This window comes from Wolffia australiana, chromosome 3 (assembly GCF_029677425.1).
Source record: "Wolffia australiana isolate 7733 chromosome 3, ASM2967742v1".
In the NCBI taxonomy this organism is placed as follows: Eukaryota; Viridiplantae; Streptophyta; class Magnoliopsida; order Alismatales; family Araceae; genus Wolffia; species Wolffia australiana.
In genome coordinates this window covers 9,879,175-9,900,780 of record NC_135837.1, presented here as the reverse complement: position 1 = coordinate 9,900,780, position 21,606 = coordinate 9,879,175, and the positions used below count along the sequence as shown (strand labels likewise).

Genomic DNA, 21,606 nt, shown 5'->3' with positions numbered 1-21,606 from the left:
CCCGATTCCGGCCACACGGAGACGTCCAACCCCAGCCGTGAGGACAGTACGGCTACCACGATGTCGCTCGTAGGATACAAACTGAGCATTGCTCGAGGTCATATGTTCGGTCGCCCCCGAGTCAAGTACCCAAGTAGTATCGGAGACGACAGGTGAGTGGAAGGTCGTATGACCACAATACCATGCATCTGAAGAGGAAGGAGTGTGAGACGCACCAAAACTGCCGAAGTAGGCCGTGGACGGGTTCTGCAAGGTAGCCATCTGGTCACGAAGGCGGGCCAAATCTGCCTGAAGCTGGTCCATGGTCACAGAGGAGGTGCTGGCGGAGGACGAATCAAACTGGGCCACCATGGCCTTGCCTTCTACGGCCTCTTTCTTCTTTCTCCAATCATTCAGTCGCTTCTTGCACTTGTTCTTTCCGTGGCCCGGTTTGCCGCAATACGAGCAAATCGTCGTCCCAGCTGGTGGAGCGGCGGAGTTGGGCGTAGGGAGGATTGGCGGTGGCTTGCCGCCTGAAGAGAGTGCAGAAGATGGGGGGCAGACAGCAGTGCGGTCGACTCACCCGGAGGGCCGGAGGAGGGAGTCCCATGGAGAAGGAAGTGGCTTTCCTCCTCTTGGAGCTCCTTCACCAACTCCTCGAGTGCAGGAGGACCTTCCTTGCGGTGCAAGGCACGACGACGTACATCATCATACTCACGATTAAGGCCGCTGAGGAAGCCCATGATCCGTAGAAGAAGCACATTCTGGTACATCTTGGACGTCGGGTCGTCGGGTGGTATGTAATCCACTTCATCCCACATTTTCTTGTGGGCAAGTGCATAGTCAAAGATCGTCATCGAACCCTGACAGAGATTACTGGCCTGACACGCAAGAGAGTAAAGGCGCCCCCGGTCATTTTCCCTGCCGTAGAAGGACCGGGCCTGATCCCAGAAGCCTTTCACCGTCTTCTGATGTGGAAAACGGTCGCGAAATTCTGGAGATAGGGTGTACGTATACAGCCAGCCGAGGATGAACTGTTCCTCAACGTCCCACGCTGCATGATGTGAGTAGTCGACTGTAAGTGGTTCTTTATTGCAGTGCTTGAAGAGCTGGCGCGCCTTCAAGTTGGTCTCGACGAAGCGCATCCACTAGAGAAGATTCGGTCCCCGTAGGAGTGTCACCTCCGGGACTGACGGAAGTGGATGAGCCACCTTGTAGGACAGGGGCTTCTCCATGAAATCATGCTCAGTGAACGGCATGGTGGCTGCTGTGGCGCGTGAGGCGGTTGCAGCTGCAACTAGCGGCGGCGCGCACGGCTGCGTCTTGCGGCTGCACGTGCAGCGGCGGCTTGCTACGGCGCAGGCGGCTGCGGTTGCTGCTGCGCGTGCGGCGGCGGCTGCTGTTACGCATGCGGCGGCTTGCTACGGCGCGGCAGGAGTTTGCTGCTGCGCGTGCGGCGGCGGTCGCTGCTGCGCGTGCGGCGGCAGGATGTTGCGGCGGCGGGCGGCGGCTGCGCGTGCCGCGGCGGGTTGTGGCTGCCGTCGCGCGGCGGCTTGCTGCGGCGATTTGCTGCGGCGCGGTGGCGATTAGCGCACGCGCGGCCGGCGATTTGCTGCGACGCGTGGGGCGTCCGGTTGCTGCGGCGCGTGCGGCGGCGCGCTGCTGCTGCGCGTGCGGCGGCGGCCGCTGCTGCGCGTGCTACAGCGGCTTGCTGCAGCTCGCGCGGTGGCGATTTGCTGCGGCGCGGGCGGCGGCGGCGGCTGCTGCTGTGTGCGCGGCCGCGGGTTGCTGCGGCGCGTGAGGCGGCGGGCTGCTGCTGCGCGGGCGGCGGTGGCTGCTGCTGGGCGTGCGGTGGCGGTTCCTACTGGGTGCGCGGCGGCGGGTTAATGCGGCGTGTCGGCGGCGGGCTGCTGCTGCGCGGCGGCGGTGGCTGCTACTGCGGCGTAGCGGCCCGGTTGCTGCGCGGTGGCGGTGGCTGCTGCTGCGTGGCGGCGGCTTGCTGCGGCGCGCGCGGCGGCGATGTGCTGCTGCGCATGCGATGGCGGCTGCTGCTGCGTGGGCGGCGGCGGCTGTGGGCGGGCGATGTCAAATCCTAGGCGAGCTCTGGTGCTCTGATACCATGTTGAGGAGGGAAGGAAGAATGTAATGACATAACTCAACTAGAGTACATAGAAGGGTGTGTATACCCTAAGAGGGAGAGAAGGATAGTTGGGCTAATGGGCTTATAGAATAGGGCCCATTAGCCCATGAGGGATACTCTCTCACTAACAGCAGATGCCCGAGTGGGGTCCAACAACTGGCCTTGCAGGCATGCGACTGGCGGTTGGTTCAGGGCGCGCGGCTGGCGGGTGTCTCACGGGCCACGGGTGATGCCCAAGGCCGGAGATGCGGGCACACAAATGATGACTGGCATGGTTATACAGACAATGATCGGCGGATGGCGCGTGGGGCACACAATCCGACGGCCGGTGACAGACTCGCAGGACACGAGCGGCGACCTACGATGGCCCGGCGAGCGTGCGAGCGACGGTGGCTGGCGGGGAAGAGGAATCTTTCTCTTTCCCTAATCCCTTCTCGTCCCTCTTCCTCTTCTGCTTCTTCCTCTCCTTCTTCCTTCTCCTTCTTCTTGCTCCTCCTTCCTGGTGAGATCTGAACGGGAAATAACTTCCACAAACTGCAATTTTAAATCTAAGAAAAGAACGTGGGGCCATCATGGCCTTATATAGGGCCATGATGGGCCACTTACAAAGGGTCCAACAAGGGCCCAATAAGGACCCCATTTTACAACATAATTAAGAAAACTAAGAAAGAGAAATAAAATGATATGAAATTAAAATGATACAGACGTGTCACGACGAGTAAGGGTACCCGTCGTGACAAACACAAAAACAGAGAATAAGACAACGGAAAACAGATAACGGAAGATGCAAACACGTGCTTTACCCGGGGTACTTAAACCCAGGCTTCTTCACGGACGCTTTGGTGTATCGGTTGGGCTGGACACGGAACGGCGGTGCTGCTGATGATGATGAAGACGGCTCCGCTGATGATTATTGGTGTCGTTGGGGTGTGCTCCATCAGATTGGAGTCAGATCAGCTCCATGGCACCATTGGCAATGGCTTTATATTCCGTTTCAGTTTTTGATATGACAACCGTTGGTTGCTTTTTAGAGCACAAGGATATGAAATTTTGGCCAAGAAATACAATGTAGCTGCCAGTGGATCACCATCAACTTTCCATCCAACCCAATCTGCATCGCTATAGGCAAACAACATAAGAGTATAATTTTGATTAATGAGCAGGCCATGGGGGATGCTTCCCTTCAGATAGTGGAGTAGATGTTTGAGAGAATCCAACCATCTACTGTGGGGGCATGCATCTTTTGACAAGCCTTCTTTTCGCAAAATTTGATGTCAATACAAATGATTGTGATGTAGTGTACCAACAATGATGTGATGTGGTTGGGTTGACTACCGGAATAGTTGGAGAGTTAATAGCAGGTTTGGACAAACCTGAGCAGGGGATATTGTCAGGTTTGCAGGATTCCATGTTTGATCTTTGCAGTAAAGTGATGATATTTTCAGATTTAGGGAGAAGATAGCCCCCTCATAGGCGAATAAATTCAATAGCAATTAAATAATGGGGTTGTCCAAGGTTCTTGAGATAAAAATTGATATTGTAGAGATGAAAGGACAGTCACAACTAATTCTGAGTTTTGACTTAGAATGAGATTGCCATCAACATATATAGGTAAATTGACAAGATTCCAACCATCATTTGTGACGGAAAGATATGTATCAGTTTTTGAACCTATAAATCCAAGATCTTGCATGTGAGTTGAAAGTTTGTGAAACTAGGCTCATGGAGCTTGTTTGAGTCCATAAACGGATTTATGAAGTTGACAAACATTATTAGGAAAGACAGAATCATGGAACCCTAGAGGTTGTTCCATGTGAAAAGTTTCAAGAAAATCTCCATGTAAACATGCCAGTCATGTTGGTGAACATACCCGTCAAGACTAATAGCTGTGGAGAGAAGGGTCCAAGTTGTTGGTGTTTGACTACCCGGCTAAATGTCTCAAAGTAATCAAAGCCTTATTGTTGGCTGTACCCCTTAGCTACAACTCTGGCTTTGTACGTATCAATGGTGCCATCAGAATTGTGTTTAAGTTTGTAACCATTTCCTCCCAATGACATGACGTGTGGGAGAGCATATAACTAAGGCCTATGTATAATTTTTTATGGGAGCATTGAGCTCAACGTTCATGGTTTTGACCAAAAAAGGTGCTTGGTTGTTTGAGTGTAACAAGAAAATTGGAGAACATGGCAGGTCATTATAATTGTGTTTATCAATGTTCCCATCAGTTAAGTTTGTAACACATGTCGTCCCAATGACATAAAGAGTGGGAGGGCAGATTACTAAGGTTTACGTATAATTTTGTATGAGTTTGAGTATAACATGAGTTGTGAAGTGTAGACTTGTTGATGGACAGATTTTTTTTTCAGCTTGATCTTGCTAATTATTTTCAGGATTTACTTCTAGAGATGAGTATATATATCACAAAGACGCTTATCCCTAGTCTACGAGTGAGAGATGTCATTAGAAAGTTTAGAGGGGGAAAATTGAATGGCTCACATTGCTACAAATTGGAATAATGATATGTAACAATCCAGAAGGATTTTTGGGCTTAATTTTTCGAGTAGTTACACCTTTCCCTCCTCTAAATATTCACAATATTGGATCTATAGAAAAAACACCCCATCCTTGTAATAAAGCCAACCTTGGAATTTGTTCCTAATTATGATTAGCAGATTTATTTTCTCATTCAAAATCTTGTTTGTGTGCCTTGGTTCGTCCATGGAAAACACATTTCCATGGATGTTGATGTGTGTCGAGTGATTCACAATCGATCTTTAAAACGGAACATTGAATGCACCTTTCGGGGAACTTATTCCACGCTTGACATGCTTACTTAGAGATTTTTCTGAACCTGTTCACACGTCCGACCTCTAGAAGAATCCACGCGATCACTCGGCGCTTGCATCTCCACCTCTTCTTCTTCAACTCTCATTGAAGACTCTCTCCTTGGTTGTGTAGTCATCTAGAGAATGAAGAAAGGGCGGGGGCTCTCAAATCCAGCTTGCATGGGTGCTTAAAATGAGACCCCTTTTCCTCTTTATATTTCAATTAAGGTTTTTTTCAAAAACCCTACACAGAAAAATATATCCACCAATGCCCTAATGACCTTGTGTGTGTGACCCTCTAGGCCCATGTATCATTCTAGTTAATAAATTTAGTGGCCCAATAGTATTTATTGATCAACCTTATTAATTAACTATATCAATATATAGATTAATTAAATAAGGATCGATTTAACCCAATCGATAGGTTAAGTTTCCAGCCCATGGGGTGCCAAGCTACACCTCGTGCTCTAGAACATAGTGAGTAGTCTCAAACTCTCTCATGGAACCTTTACTATCATCGGTTACCATATATGTATAATCCATCATCCGCGTGAGACTCTCGAACGACTTAGGGTATGTTTTATCGTCAAACCCTAATACGTGATTTGATTAAACTGATGCATAACGGGGATCATTGGAGAACATCTTCTCCAATATCCTCACTACCCTAGCCAGGCATTTTTCTGCATCATCTTCCTTGAGTCAATCTCCTCTTATACTGAGGGCGGATGATTCCGTCTAGACTACTCAATCATCTCTATAAGTCTCTTACTACATCAGATCTATAACTTATTTGAATCCCATGATTAGAGAGGCTTGTAAGTCATAATCAAAATGTAGTCGTCCACTCGGGAGATGTCCTTCATGTCTCAGGTCAGTGGATCACTTAGACAACCATGACTTGAATTAACCTGATTGAAGTTTAGGTATAATACTATTCAGGAATTCATACGAACCAATTCAGTGAACTCTTTCTCCAAAGAGCACCCACTATCTAACCTTAGTGTTGACACTCTAATAGCACATGATCAGCTATGCTGATCGTATAAGTAGAATCAGCTAGTGTTATTCTATCCGGATAATTCGATGTCCGTCTCGACTATCCATCGAATATGAAAATTTAGAATACATGTTTAAAGAATAATGATAAATGTATTATGATCTCATTATAATTCACTAAGTCATTGCATGTATTCATGGACTTCATTATAAACATCAAATGGAATAATAATGAATGCAAATATTTTATTCAATGAACTTAAATAAACGTGGTAGTGTGATTGGCTTGACGACCACATAATATATATCAGGCCACATGTACTTTCTTATTTGTCTATTAGTTAAGTATACTTTTATTGTTCATCATTCATTTGTCTTATGTGCTATCTGACCCAAATAGGCCCTAGGTCTGAGGATGTCATGTGGCTGAGATATGCTCTATGTTTGAAGCTGTTGTAATCAATTACAACTCACCAATGCGAGTCATAAAACATAATTCTTTCTCAATAAAAACTTCTCAAAGCATATTTTAAAGGAAATATTTAAAAGAAATCCCAAAGTCATGGAAGAAATAACTTCTGGAAGTTATGGAATAATTAATTGTCTCCTCTGTTCTATATCAGGTTATACCTTCCTCAGTCACACCTACTATTAATCTTTTAAAATTAAATTCTTCCCAACGGCATCTCCCCCGTAGCATCATATACCTGATCAAATTGAGCGCTGGTACAACAAAGGAGAAAACTTTTAGCCACATCAAATTCAGCCCAAATTTAAGTCTTGTGGTTTAACAAGAAAAGGTAAAAATATTTTTAAACAAGATCAAAGAGTTTTTCCTGTCACTAAATAATCACCACCATAACTAGTATTTGACGTGTTTCCCGCCTTTGATCAGTTGAATATGGATTTTACTCAATCAACTAATTAGTTTTTAAAAAATCTGAACATGTGCCCCATGTGAGGGAACCTATATAGATGCTTAACTAAAATAGGAAGACTTCTAGCTGTCAAGATTAAATATAGAGTTGGAACATGAATCTAGAGATCAGGATTAAACCTAGTGGGCTCTCGAAGATTTCCCCCTATTTATCCAATTTTCTTCTTTATGTTACATTATTATAAAATCCTAAAAAATAACTTGATTAAATATAAAAACCTGTAAAAACTACAACCTATTATTATAAAATACCATTAACCATAGTACAATATAAATATTAATATATTTGTGTTATTGTTCCTATCTAAGTTCTATTACCCTACCCCTATATATCTAATTAAGGACACCCTTATAAATTCGATAATCCCTATTCTCCTATCTATCTCTCTTATTCTCAAATTCTAAGCATATATATATATATATCTGTATATGTATATATCTATATATATATATATTTCTGTCCTCCATTAATCTATATCTTAACATATAATTCCTTCCTTCCCTATTAAGTATGACTCATTTCTTCTTGTTAAGATAAATACTCCTCTTACATCTTATCAAAAAAAAATCTTAATCACTATCAAGGTAAATCTTAATATCCATCATTATTATACATATATCTCCAATATTATATAGAATTTAGTACTAATTAAATAAATAACCTTACTATATTTTATTAAGAATAATATATTATTCTCCTTATTTTATTGATCTTATATACCTCTTACACTATCTGTCTTAATATCAACCTTTATTCTAAAACTAAAGATCTAACTCATAATCTTTCTTGCTTACTATCTTCAATATCAATAAAAAATATTGACCATAAAACATGATATAGTGATCTTATTATGTATAATAAGATCAACTCTCAACTCTCCATTTCATTACATATTGTATCACTACTTACTAGTAACTACTAATACATATAATCCTAATTCTCCTTAGTTATTATTCAACCATTTAATTTACCTCTAAAGGCCAGCCCTCTGGAGACGACCTTGCTCCAACTATACATTTGAGTGAGTTTTTATTTTTAAAAATTTATTTTATTTAGGCAAATTTCAATTACAATGACAGTAAAATTAACTAAGCAATTTGCTTCTATCAATTTGGGATAAACTATCAACAGTTAGTCATCTACAAAGTAGGTGGACCTCCTCAATCATGATTTCATCCTCAAGCCTATCTTTTGTATGTGCCACCTATGAATCTAGATCACCTAATGACAATTGGGTGGTATTCAGACAATGGTGACATTCACGATGTTAGACCATATCAAATAAACATAAGTCATTTTGTCACATTCCGAGGACCAGACCAGCTTCGGAAGAGTAATGATCAAGATTTCAGCATCGGGTCTGTAGTTCTTTGTTTAATAATTCAGCATTAGATCACATTAAACACATGGAATATACCTGAGAAATTCAGGCGTGCTGTATAAACATCAACATCCAAATGGCACTCTTTCTACATTATCAGTGTTTAATTTCATAAAATAGCCTTTAGTATGGTTGTCGGATTTTCCATATGGTAATTTTTATTTTTGGACTTTAGATTTAATAAAATTTTCATTTTACAAGTATGAAAATATTTTTCTGCATTCTAAAGGCATTTTGTATTTTCTTCGTAATTTTTGGAATTTTTCGAATTGTGTGACTTTGGATTCATTGAAAAATTCATTTTCAAGTCAAAACACATTTCTAAGATCATATGAAGATTTTAAATGGCATTAGTATGATTTAGTGGCGTCTTGCCATGTGTAATATTTGTGTTATCCAGTTTTGGCCAAGATTTGGCCCGTATATCACATTGGTCAAGGCATCATGTGAGCATCACGACTAGATATGTCATAATGAACCAATCATAGCAATTAACATAGAATTATAACTTTGTAGGGCCACATGCCACAATGAAAAATATCAACCCTTTTGAACACAAATGTGATTTAGACATTTGGAGATGTGATTTAATCATATAAATTAGTCTATCATAAGTCTGATTAACAAGTAATATTTTAAATAACTAGTTGTCTCAATTTTTTCGTAAAAAATAATTTTCCCAGTTTGTCTTTACATTATGTCTCCAGATCAATGTCTCCCTGTTTTCTCTCCAGATGTAAAATTTTTATTTTTATTTCAATTGCATATCTTTAATAAAAAATTTATTTCAACCCTTAATAAAATTTCAAAAAATAGGTCATTCATTCCTTTTTCAATTTTACATTTAAATTTTCTCTAGTACACTTATATCCAATCTGATAAAAAAATTGTGAAAATTTTATCCAAGTATTGAAGTCCTCCCTCCCTTACGAGTCTCACACCAGAAGCACCATGAATGTTATTTCAATTAATGGCTGATGGCATAAACTCATTGATAACTTGCAAATTAATATGATTAATTAATGAATTTTACACTCTATTATGTGTTTTAATGATTTTATTTGCATGTTATCATGTTAAAATAAAGATAAATCAGTTAATCTCTCATTTTATTATTATTTCAGATTTTTTATCATTTTTTACATGGAATCTAACATCATTTCAGTGAAGAATTATTTCTTTCAGAGCTTTAATTGCTTGGTTTAAGGTCAGTAAGTGATCTCATGATTTTTTAGAATTTTCCTCTATTTTTATATATTTTTCTGACCATTATTTAGCCAAGAAATGATTTTTTACATATTTAAATAACATATATATTATTTATTTCGCATTTAAAATATATTTAAATATTTATTTATGAATATCCGCGTCATTCGCCCGAAATTCGGGCGAATGAAGGGATATATTTATTAAATAAGAAATGAGAGAGAGAAAAGAGAGAGAGAATGAGCGGAGGAGAGAGAGAGAAGAAAGGAGGATTTTTTTTTATTATTCTTATAGAAGGAGGAGAGAGAGAAGAATGGTCAAAAATAACGGCTGCGGAATAAGAAGAGAAGAGAGAGAAGAGAATAGCGCATATGATTTATTATTATATAATAAATAGAGAGAGGAGAGAGAGAGGAATAGTCAACATTAGAGGCTATGATTTAAATAATATAAAAGAGAGAAGAGAGAGAAAAGAATAGCGGCAGAAGAGAGAGAAAAGAACGTGGCATTTAAATACCGAGAACAAAAGTTCTTTTTTTGTCTTTTTGTGTTTTTTTTTAAAGCAGTTCAAATGACGAGCGGCCAACGCGGACAACGAAGCCTGCACGCGATCCGAGGACGGGGAAAACGAGGAAATCAACCCAGCCAACCAAATAAATCCGATTTTTAAGCAAATTCAAGAGATCCAATGGCTCAAAAGTACCCTCACTAAAACCTTAATATCTTGAGATTTACAAGTCCGATTGGGCTGAAATTTTGAGGGTAGGTTTGTCTTTTCCTCCTCTACAATCCAGACGGTTGGATCTTTAAATGGAGGTCTGGAAAAGGGCGAAATTCACTTTTGGATGATCTCCCCCAAGCAATTGACCAGGAAGGACACAGGAGGGATTCTTGAAGTCGACAGATCTTGCTTCTGAACTCAAATTTTTAAGTCTCTGATTTGTATTTAAATCATCTTCTTGAACGATTCTAAAACGCCAAGGCATGGGCGAAATGTACATGCCCTAGAAGTTTGTTTTGAATAAGATTAGCACTTCATTTTGATTCCGATTCAAGATCTGGCTTTTTATCCTTAATTATAGATCAATTTAAAACATTTCTGCTTCATTAGATTTTTATTTAGGGTTGGATTTCATCTTTTCCCCAATTTCTTCACTTTCTCTCTCTAGGTTGATTTGCTTAGTTTCTCTCTCTAGATTTCGATTTTTATTGTTTAGGAATTTAATTTAATATATAAAAAAACCTAAAAATAAAATTTCAATCGAAAATTCATCTATCTTGAACTCCAATTTAAAGATCTCTTTCTTGATTATTTAATTCCCAATTTTAATTCATAAAATTGTTTTAAATTTTATAATAATTGGGAAATTAATAATCTGAATTAATCTGAGCTTAAAATTATAAAATTCCTATCTTGAATTTTCTGACAGAAATATTAAAAAATCAAAATTAATTTTTACTTAATTTTGATTAATTAAAGAATATTATTGAGGATAATTAAGATTTATTAATTGCAAATTTAATTCATTCTTGAATTAATTTATTAAAATTGGATAAAAATTCTCATTTGTTGCCTCCCTGTGGTTCGACCCCTTACTTGCTCTATATTCATATTTAGTGACCAAGGGAAATTATAAATTTTATTGCATAAGTCTAAAAGCCCAAACAACGACATATTTTATGTACATTTTTAGGCTTATCACTCATCATCCACTGTCCTCAACCTAGCCTATGTGACTTAACTTAGCCAACTAATGAAGGTAACCCATATATGAAAATGCATCTGATGCAGGATGACTAGGACTGACACAGGAAGGATGGCTAACTCAACTAGGGAGGGATAAAACAGACCACAAATCAACAAGATCGACTTCGAACATTTAAATCCGGAGATAATGTTGATGGTGCAGCCCCTTTCCTTGGTCGAAGGCGGGAGGACTGTCTTACAACCACCACGGTAAAAAAAAAGCTCCAAATCTAATATCTGGAATGGTCGATTATGAGAAGATTCAAACCTATTCAACTAACTTATTCTACTAAATTTGACGGCGGTGGAAAAACACGCGAGAAAATACTAGATAAAATAATGTGGATCACCAAAGAAGGAAGGGTGGCCCTATAGCGACGGTGTAGCGTGAGAGGGCGATGCAAAAGATGTTGACACGTCGTTGGAGGGGGCAAATGTTGTGCAATTCAACTGGGTGACGCAGATCCAACTAGGGCGGTGACGGCCCCCGGTAGGCATGCGGGTTGCGGTGCACGATGGCTGTAGGGGCAAGCATCGCACGTAATGGCTGCGCGGGCAGGCGCGGTGTGCAAGCATGTGCGGCGCACGGTGCTCGTGTGGACGGATGCGACATGCGGTGTTCGTGGGGTGGGCGTGGCGCATAGTGTCCAAGCAGAAAAGCACGACACGCGATGGCTGCAGGGGCGAGCGTGATGTGCGGGCGTGCGCGGCGCAGAAGTGGGCGCGGGGCGTAGGCGGGCATGGCGCAGTGGTCGCACGGGCAGATGCAGGCGCGGTGACCGCTGGGCAGGCGTGGCGCGCAATGGCCGTGCGAGCGAGCGCTGCACGTGGTGACTGCGCGGACTAGGGCGGCGGCTATGGGCAGGAAGTTCTCCTCTCAAGGGCGGCAGTAGCGGCAAAGGCGGCAGTGGCGACAGCAGTAGCGGCAAAGGCGGCAGTGGCGACGGCAGAGAAGAGATTAGGGCAACTTTCTTTAGAAGAAAATTTTAATTCCAAAGAAAAAATCACCCAGTAGTCCAATACAGCATTGGCCTATGTATAGGCCTTGGAGGAAAGAGAAAACTTTAAATTACTGTAAAATTCAAATCGAATTTTAAATTACGTTCGGATCTTGGGTCTGAAGTTGACGTTGGCGACGTATCATGATACGAGACATCTCCTGCAGTAGCGGTGTCACGTCTGGTGATGGTGCATGGTTGTGTGCGCCATCAGCATCCCCACATACTATAAGCATCACAATTAGCAGATAGGATTACATCTTGAGTAGGAACATATCACGCTATTTGCATTAAAATTAAACTTGGAACATGAATCTGGTGGTAAGGATTAAATGCAGAAGTTAAGTTTCATATAGATAGTGACTAGGAACAGTTGATAGCAATATATTTCACTATTTATATCAGGTAATACACGGAAATATTTTGTGTATTTTCAACAAGGACTTTACTCTCTTTCTTTCATTGTATCTTTGTCTCTATGTCTCTCCCTCTGTCTCTCTCTTTCTCTTATGTAAATCTTGGTTTGGTTCTATAATGGATGAATATCTATATAAATCGATAAATCTGCACAGATTCTCCCCTAATTCTCGTTTTAGATCAAGACACCTAAATAAATATTAGATAAGCTCATATCTAAATATAAAAATCAATTTAGTTTTTAGAGTCTCCAAACAGGTCAATATTTTTTTCCAGTATTTTTATTCCAATTGAGAAGAATATAAAATCCCATGTGAAACAAAAATACGATCAGATAATTTTTTATTGTAACAGAGAAAAACATCAGAGGAAAGAGAGAAATAAAATTCATATTTTCCACTTTTTGATAGATAGTATGCGATATCAGACAGCTGCTTATTGGTTTCTGCGTCATGGTTTCCTAATCTGAGTTAATTAATCATCAATATCATTGTTACAAAATATTATTTTTTGTGATGCCTTTTTCAGTAGTTTATTTATAACTCAAACAAAAAATTTGATGCCCATAATGTGGTTAGTTCATTTAAAATTATAAAAATCCTTCCTACATATATATATATATGTGTGTGTGTGTGTATTTGTCTCTGTGAGATTATCCCTTCGTAAGATCTCTCCTTTGCACTAATGGAGGGAAGAATACAGTAGTTGCAAGATATTTCTTCCCCTAACAAAGAATTATCTCTCCCAGCCCTAGAATCACATGTTATCAAATTTTATTCCATAATTAGGGATCTTATCTATTTCCATAAAAAATTAGTTCAAAACATGCAATTTTAAAATATAAAAGATATGATTTTATTGAACTTGTATTTCCTTGGAGTTGGTGAACTTTATAGATTATATTTAGATTAATTTTTCATGATTTTAAATTTTAAGGAATTAGATGTACGAACAATTTTTCGTAATTAAAATGGGTTACTAGTATTTTTTTGGAAAAATGACAATATAAAGTATATAGTGTTACTGGCTCAAGCAAGGCCCCAAGCAGCCTATGAATAGCAGACTGATGACACTAGCACCTTAACCTCATATTTGAATGATGGCTTTTGGTTCTCTTTTATGTATCCATTCACTATGAGACCTCAAATATGCATGACGCATATCAAGTGTAACATATATACTAATCATTCCTCTTATTATTTATCACCTTATGATTTCCGAAAAAGTAGCATGTATATGCATGATGTATGATGTAACACGACGCGCCGGGATCGAACGGCCCATGTTACACCACAAGGAGATGAGGGCTGATCGGTAGAGCAACAGCACAGGGCGGCCGCGTAGGTAACGGTGAGGGGTTGAGCCTCGGCTACGACTCGCTATGGGCGACAAAGACAGGCATCAACGGTGCAGAGCGACGGCTGTATATCCTATGACGGCATGTACTTTGTGGCGGTGAACTAGCAGCGACATGTCATCCAGCGATCGTCTCCCTTGAAGCTAATCTAGGAGAGTGTAGCAGCGGGCATAGGATGACATAAAGGCGCAACGGCATGGGCGGTTGCATCAAGGTACTATCGGACGTTGGTGACGGTGATGTCTGGCATCGCTTCAATGATGAAGAAGGCTGTAAGCTAACTACTGGCGGGTGGAGGTAGGCATCGGCGGCTCATCCTGCGGCTGCATTTACTTTGTGACAGTGAAGTGGCGGCAGCGGGGCGTCCAGAAATTGCTTTCCTTGAAATTACTCTAGAGAACACTAGGCGCGCGTGTGGCACATGTAGGTATGGCAGCAGGCTCGTAGGCGAGCACAGTGGCGGGGACGGTGGCAGCGCAACTAGGCACGGTAATGGCTCGGAGGCGAGCGCAATGACAAGGACGGCCGCAACGCATGTAGGCACGGTGATGGCACGGATTTGCGAGCACGGTGACAAGGATGGCAGCGCAGCTAGGCACGGTAATGGGATCGGAGCAAGCGCGATGGCACTGACGGCTGTGGCGCATGTAGGCACGGCGATGGCTCGGAGGTGAGCGCGGTGATGAGGATGGCAACGGAGCAGGTAGGCGCAAGGATGGCATGGTGACACGACGTCCTGGTAGATGCAGCCAAGGCAGGTGGCAGCGGTTGTGGGTGTGGGTGCTACACAGCTAAGCAACTAAGCAGCTGTGTGGATGCACGGCTGTGCAGCTATGCAGCTGCACGGCTGCACGAATGTTCAGCTGCCCGACTGCGGCTGCTACGTGGTTACGCGGCTGCCTAGCTGCGGCTTGGCTACGCGGCTGGGCGAGTGCGGCTTGGCTGCGGGGCTGTGTGGTTGGACGGCTGCTCGGCTGCCGGGCTGTGCAGTTGTGGACGACGAGTGCGGCCGCTAGGGGCGGCTCTGGCCGCTCTGGCAGTTGAGGCTACTGCGGCGATTCCGGTCGTTGTAGAAGGATGCTGCTGGCTCTGGTGGCTGCGGCCGGCTGCGGTTGCTGCAGGCGGCTGCGGCAGTTGTGCTCGCTACGGGTGGATGCGGCTGCTCTTGCGGCTGCGACCGCGAATCACAGCGGTGGCTGCGGCTCGCGGCTGTGACTGTGGAACGCAGCGACGGTTGCGACCTCCCTCGGCGGCGGCGTGACAAACCCGCACACCGTGCCGGCGCTGGCAGCGGCGGAGACGGTGGTGCTCCAGCGAAGCTATGATGAAACCCTAACCCCTCTATCTCTTGTAGGGGCAATTTGGTAAATAAAACAAAGTTTAAAACTAATAAAAAGTACCTAAATAACCCAGAAAATACTAATGGACTACATTTTGACTCAATTCTTTTTTCACTTGGCTCTTTCTCTTACGATGGGCCCCCCCCCCCCCCCTCTTATTGGGGAAATATGGGCCTTCCCCTTTAGAAAAAGGGAAGAAGACCCAAAAGTTTAAAAGGGAGGGCCCAAATTAGGGAGAAAATACACATACACGCTGGGCGTGCAAAAAAACATAGAAGATATGTCCTTAAGGCTGGATGGTCCCCCATCAATGTATCTATACCTCTCTCTTTATATTATATGCATATTTGTATGTATATCTATCTGATTCTATTTATTAATTTATATATCTATATCTCAATCAATTTCCTTCTATATGTGGATATATCTATCTGGATATGCACCTTTTTAAATATATATGTATTTTTATCTTGCCCTCTATTCTATATCTCTCTTTATTCTATATATCTTCCAATATATAAAAATATTTGCCTCTATTTATTGATACATAGATGTATAGTTATATATATATATGTGCAATTACATATGTTTCTATTTTTATGTGAAATGTTTGGATAAACTTCATATTATTTAAAAACCCTAAAGAAATGATAAACTGCACCAACTGGGCGCTTTTGACTTAATGAAAGGTTTATCATGTCAATCCAAAAGAATAAATCATTGAGTTACTATCTCATTAAAAACTTGCTCGCTCCTTGGCCCAAGTGCATGCAGTAATCACCTTTGATGAAAATTTGATGTTTTTTGTTCCGAATATGACGATGCCCATCAAATTTTAACTAGACTCGTTTAGTGTCTACTCCTGATGTAAAAATCAAATATATATAGACAAAATACCCATTAATATTTTCAAATTAGTCACATATATTTGATACTCCAAGAGCTGATATTGACGAAGAAGAGAAAGATTGGGAGAGATACTGAGAGAAATAGAAAAAGAGAGAGATAGGGAGAGAGCGAAAGAAAGAGAGAGAGAGAGAGAGAGAGAGAGAGAGAGAGAGAAGAAGAAGAAGAAGAAGAAGAAGAAGAAAAGAGAGTGAGATAGTGCCAAATAAAATGATGCAGTGGCCCCGGGTGGATGACATCACTCACCTCTCTCTCCAAACATGTGGATAGGAGAGCTTCCCAAAGGACGGACGGAGCACTGAAGAAAATCCCAGAAAAGAATTTAGAGGATATGTCTGAGATAAGGGCAGCGTGACGTGGAGCTCAACACAATCCTTCGAAACCATCCCATTGGCCGAGCTCGGCAAGCGAAATCCTCCAACCCCCGCTACGTAGTCTTTCTCACCTTCATCGCCTCGTATACATTACGCACGTCTCTTACTAAACTGCAGACTCGAAGAGAGAACTCAAGCAAAGAGAGAAAGAAAGGTCTTCAGATTTTGCAGCGGAGATGGCGGCGACGGTGACGGCAGCTGGCTCAGCGACGGTCCTGAAGACCCGCTTCCTCGGCCAGACGAGGAGTTCCAGCGCCCTCAGAGATGTCGTCGCCATGGGCAACGGCAAGTTCACCATGGTAAGAACTGAGGACGATTACTTGAGATTTTGCGAGGTTTTCAGATGGAGCGAGAAAAGGAAGAGAGAAGATTCACTGACTGATAGGGTGAAAGAACAGTCAGATATAAATATAGATTGAGTGGGAAAGGAGGGAAGGAGAGGGAAGAAGTAAGTTTTTCTTATAGACGGATAGAGAGATAGACAGACATAGTGTCAGGTAGATAAGGAAGAGAGAGGCAGACTTTGGGAGAAATAGACCGAAAGCCAGGTAGTTATACAGGAGAAAGGCAGTGAGAAATAGATAGGCAGAGATACGATGTATAGACAGATAAATTGGGTAGTGAGATAGATAGGTCGATGGATAGAGAAGATATATAGACTGATAAATTGGGTAGTGAGATAGATAGATCGATGGATAGGGAATATATACAGACTGATAAATTGGGTAGTGAGATAGATAGATAGATGTATAGGGAAGATATACAGACTGATAAACTGGGTACTGAGATGGATAGATCGATGGATAGGGAACATATACAGACTGATAAATTGTGTAGTGAGATAGATAGATCGATGGATAGGGAAGATATACAGACTGATGAATTAGGTAGTGAGTTATGTACATATCTATAGAGAGAGAGAGAGTACTGTAGGATTTAGGTAGTGAGTTATGTACATATCTATAGAGAGAGAGAGAGAGTACTGTAGGATTTAGGTAGTGAGTTATGTACATATCTATAGAGAGAGAGAGTACTGTAGGATTTATCCGACATTATCGCGGCTAAGTTTGAAAATGGTAATGTGCAGAGCAACGAGTTGTGGTACGGGCCGGACCGCGTGAAGTACCTCGGACCATTCTCCGCTCAGACCCCGTCGTACCTCAACGGCGAGTTCCCCGGCGACTACGGCTGGGACACCGCCGGCCTCTCCGCCGACCCCGAAGCCTTCGCCCGCAACCGCGCTCTCGAGGTGAGCCTCAACTTATGTAATTTATTTCCAAAGATAGTCTGAAAGGAAGAAGCGTAGGGAACCTCTACTGCTAAGATGAGGCGAAATGAGAAAGATATTGTGGTTAAAGAAAAAAGAGGAGAAACAACAATCTTGCGAACCAACAGTTTGGTTGCGCCATACATTATGAAAGAGTACGTAACTGAGAACTAGAAGAGTTCTCAACTAGTTTTCTTTGATGTTTTCCTCATTTTTCTTTCATCGATGGTACATGTCGACTAGACCATGCCGTTGTGAGAGTTTTAGGGAGGGATTTATGTCACCGCCAAGTTCTGCATCCAAAGCTGGAAGGATCTTCTTGTACTGACATCTTATAGATGATTAAATTTAGTTGCACATATTACAGCGTTTATAATAGATTACTGACCAGTTATGTCAACACATCCTCACGTCTGTCTTGGGACGTAACGTGTGAGGCCCTACTTATAGGGTAGGAGAGAACACATTTTCGTCCACTTTGGATTTCCAAACTGAATAACAAGATTGCATGGGGTTGTGCAGGTTATCCACGGGAGATGGGCCATGCTGGGGGCACTGGGCTGCATCACGCCTGAGGTTTTGGAGAAGTGGGTGAAGGTGGACTTCAAGGAGCCAGTCTGGTTCAAGGCCGGTGCTCAGATCTTCTCAGAGGGAGGACTGGACTATCTCGGAAACCCTAACCTAGTCCACGCCCAGAGCATCCTCGCAGTACTTGGCTTCCAAGTCCTGCTAATGGGCCTGGTCGAGGGGTTCCGCATCAACGGCCTGGACGGCGTTGGCGAGGGCAACGACCTCTATCCTGGTGGCCAGTACTTCGATCCATTGGGTCTGGCTGACGACCCAGTGACCTTTGCTGAGCTCAAGGTGAAGGAGATCAAGAACGGCCGTTTGGCCATGTTCTCTATGTTTGGGTTCTTCATTCAGGCCATCGTCACCGGCAAAGGCCCGCTTGAGAACCTGCTTGACCACCTTGATGACCCTGTTGCCAACAACGCCTGGGTTTACGCCACTAAGTTCGCTCCTGGGTCTTAAATTTATTGCCTCGGTGTTCGCTCTGCCTTGCAAAACTTGTACCCTGGCCTGTTGTAAATTATTGCAAGATGTCTACTAGTTTCACCGATTCTTGAGTTTTTTTCCTCGAAAGAAACTTCTTCTCGAGTTTTATTCCATTAAATCTTAGAATGTAGATGTGCTAAAGTATTGTTCAAGTGGCTTAATTAACCAAGCTATCTTTGGCAGAACTGAATTAACCAAGCCGGGTGCCTGAAATGGCCCAACCTTCAAACTAAACAGAACCAACCGTCTCGGATTTGCAATGTAGAGGTATCCTTCAAGGCCAGCATGAACTCACGCACTTGACAATCATTATAGACCAGTTCGAAATACCTAATCAGAGGATAGAGTGTGTGTATTACAGGATAAACTTTACAAATTTATCTCAGGACGCATTCCAAAATTTGATATCCCCGAGACCCTACTGATTGTCTGTGAATGTATCCCAACATTTGAAGTAGTCAGCCTTGCTGTTTGAGAGGAAAGCAAACTATAAAGAGTCATCATGGTCCTCAATAAACCTGCCTTTAGGATAAAAACAATTGACAGGAAGCCTTCCAATGGTGGCCTCACAGATTCACGAGGTCAGATGATGTACCCTGAAGTTGACCCTAAAGCACATCTTTGGTGTAAACGTGTAGTCTAACGGAGAGATAAAATTATGTAACCAGCTATAGACGTGTTTTCCCCTCAAGGAGACAGTAGGAAATCGATATATGTAGGTAGACATCATTGCGGTTTCTCCCCAAATTTCACTTGGAATGTTACTTTATATAAGTAGACTCCAGCTGTTTTCCAAATTGTCCCTTAATTTTGGTTCATCCTTTCAATTTTCCTGAGTTTTATGGGAACAAGGCAATTCATGGATAATACATTCATTCTTAAATAGAGAAACAATTTCACAATTCATGACAGCACTATCAATGCGGAACCGTGTAGTCAGGGAACCATATTAGATGTGTATCATTTCAACAAATATTTCAATATTAAGAGGAAATTTTGATATATTTTTAATTAATTGGATCTAATTAAATGATTAACATCATCTGTAAGTAAGAGGAACCACACAAAACCTTGTAAATCAGGTAAGGGAGAAGTCCCCACACATCACAATGTATTAACTCGAATATAGTATTGGACTTTTAAGTAGTTATTTTATGTACTTGGGCCACAAAGTTTTCTATACATATCCATGAAAAACCTCATAAAAAAATAGAAAATGGAAGGAAAGGTGACCTAATTGCTAATGCAAGCCATAGTTTTCTTCATTACTATTTGATGATGCCATTCTGGATACCAAAACTCCTCTGCATCTGATAGCCTGCACGAGAATTCTGCTTGGAAGAGCCCTATTTATTTGTACACCCAATCCCTGATCCTAGAAATTCCATGCTTCATATCATTGACCTTATCACGCAAGAAGGCATTTAGTCTGTCAAAGATCAAATTATATAATACAATTTGGGTAATATTTGAACAGATATTAAGCTGACAGACGGTTGGGGAACATGCAAGGCACAGTTGAGAGTACCAATTGTTTCAAGATATATACTGCCTATTCCAGAAACTATAAGCTGGAAACCATTAGCCATTTCAAAATCATTAGAGTTATGACACATATCATGAGTTTTAAAGGGGACATATGATCAGTAGCTCCAGAGTCTAATATCCATAAATATGGGTTGTTAAATAACTTGCTTATAAGGAGGAGCAAAAGAAATTCTGCAAGTGAATCAGGGATGTATATCTGGCGATTATGATATCCTTGAGCTTGCTTTGAAGTTTATCATCTTGTTTTTTGAGGTCATTAGTTAGTCTAGATATTTGTCAACATTATCTAATGCTAGCTTTAAAATGATGTTACTTACGCCAATGATTTCATGTAATCTTAAGCAAGTCATCCATGTCGTTTTCAGCAGGTGTATTTGGCGTGTCTAGGTCATCAGCAATCACTGCACAATAAAATATCTTAGGTTAGTACTTCTTGGTTTTGTATGGATTGGGGTTAACCTGTGGTTGAACAGTAGGTTTAACCTATAGAGAAGCTCAGATGATGTATTGTGGAGGCTGGACACTACATATTGAACTTTGAAGCAGTGACCTTCTATTAGTGCAATCATAACTCAGCCAATGTCAATCTTCCTCCTCCTGAAACTGTTGGACTATACTGTCAAAGTTGAGATCATGTTCACAATTGAACAGCTGTGCATGAAAATGTTCAAATTCTTACCTAAGTCCCTTTAGCTACCTATAAAACCTCAAATGTAAGTCATGTTGATGATCCAGAGATTTGGCTATAGGTGGGCAATAAAAGGGTTGAAGTTAGCATATTCCAAAGCAATACAATTTTCCCAAAATATTTTGATAGAGTGATCTATAAGATCTGATATTGTTATTCTTCATCCCTCATGAAATGGAATTTTTGAAAAAGATTCATTGATATCACGCAACATGGAGTCTAAAAATATATATGAGAAGAGAAAAATCCTCCTCACATCACCACTTAAGCTATTTGGGGTAACTCATTAGTCAAATGGTGTAGTGGACCTCTAGCATGAATGTATGATAACTGTATTTGGTTACTGGTAAACAAATTGACAAGTGAATATATGTATTGGAGCATTTTAAGGTAATAGAGTGTAGCATTGGTCTCTCCTACGTGAGTAAGAGATGCACTAC

At 41.8% G+C, this 21,606-nt stretch overlaps 1 protein-coding gene across 1 annotated transcript; it reads left to right on the top strand.

Annotated features, from left to right (window-relative positions):
• Window positions 1-16,711: 16,711 nt before the first annotated feature.
• Window positions 16,712-19,021, top strand: LHCB3 (light-harvesting chlorophyll B-binding protein 3). The gene is made up of 3 exons (XM_078572472.1): window positions 16,712-16,906; window positions 17,695-17,856; window positions 18,397-19,021. Exons 1-3 carry the CDS (start codon window positions 16,784-16,786, stop codon window positions 18,904-18,906), a joined length of 795 nt encoding a protein of 264 aa, XP_078428598.1. The 5' UTR covers window positions 16,712-16,783; the 3' UTR covers window positions 18,907-19,021.
• The last annotated feature ends 2,585 nt before the right edge of the window (window positions 19,022-21,606 follow it).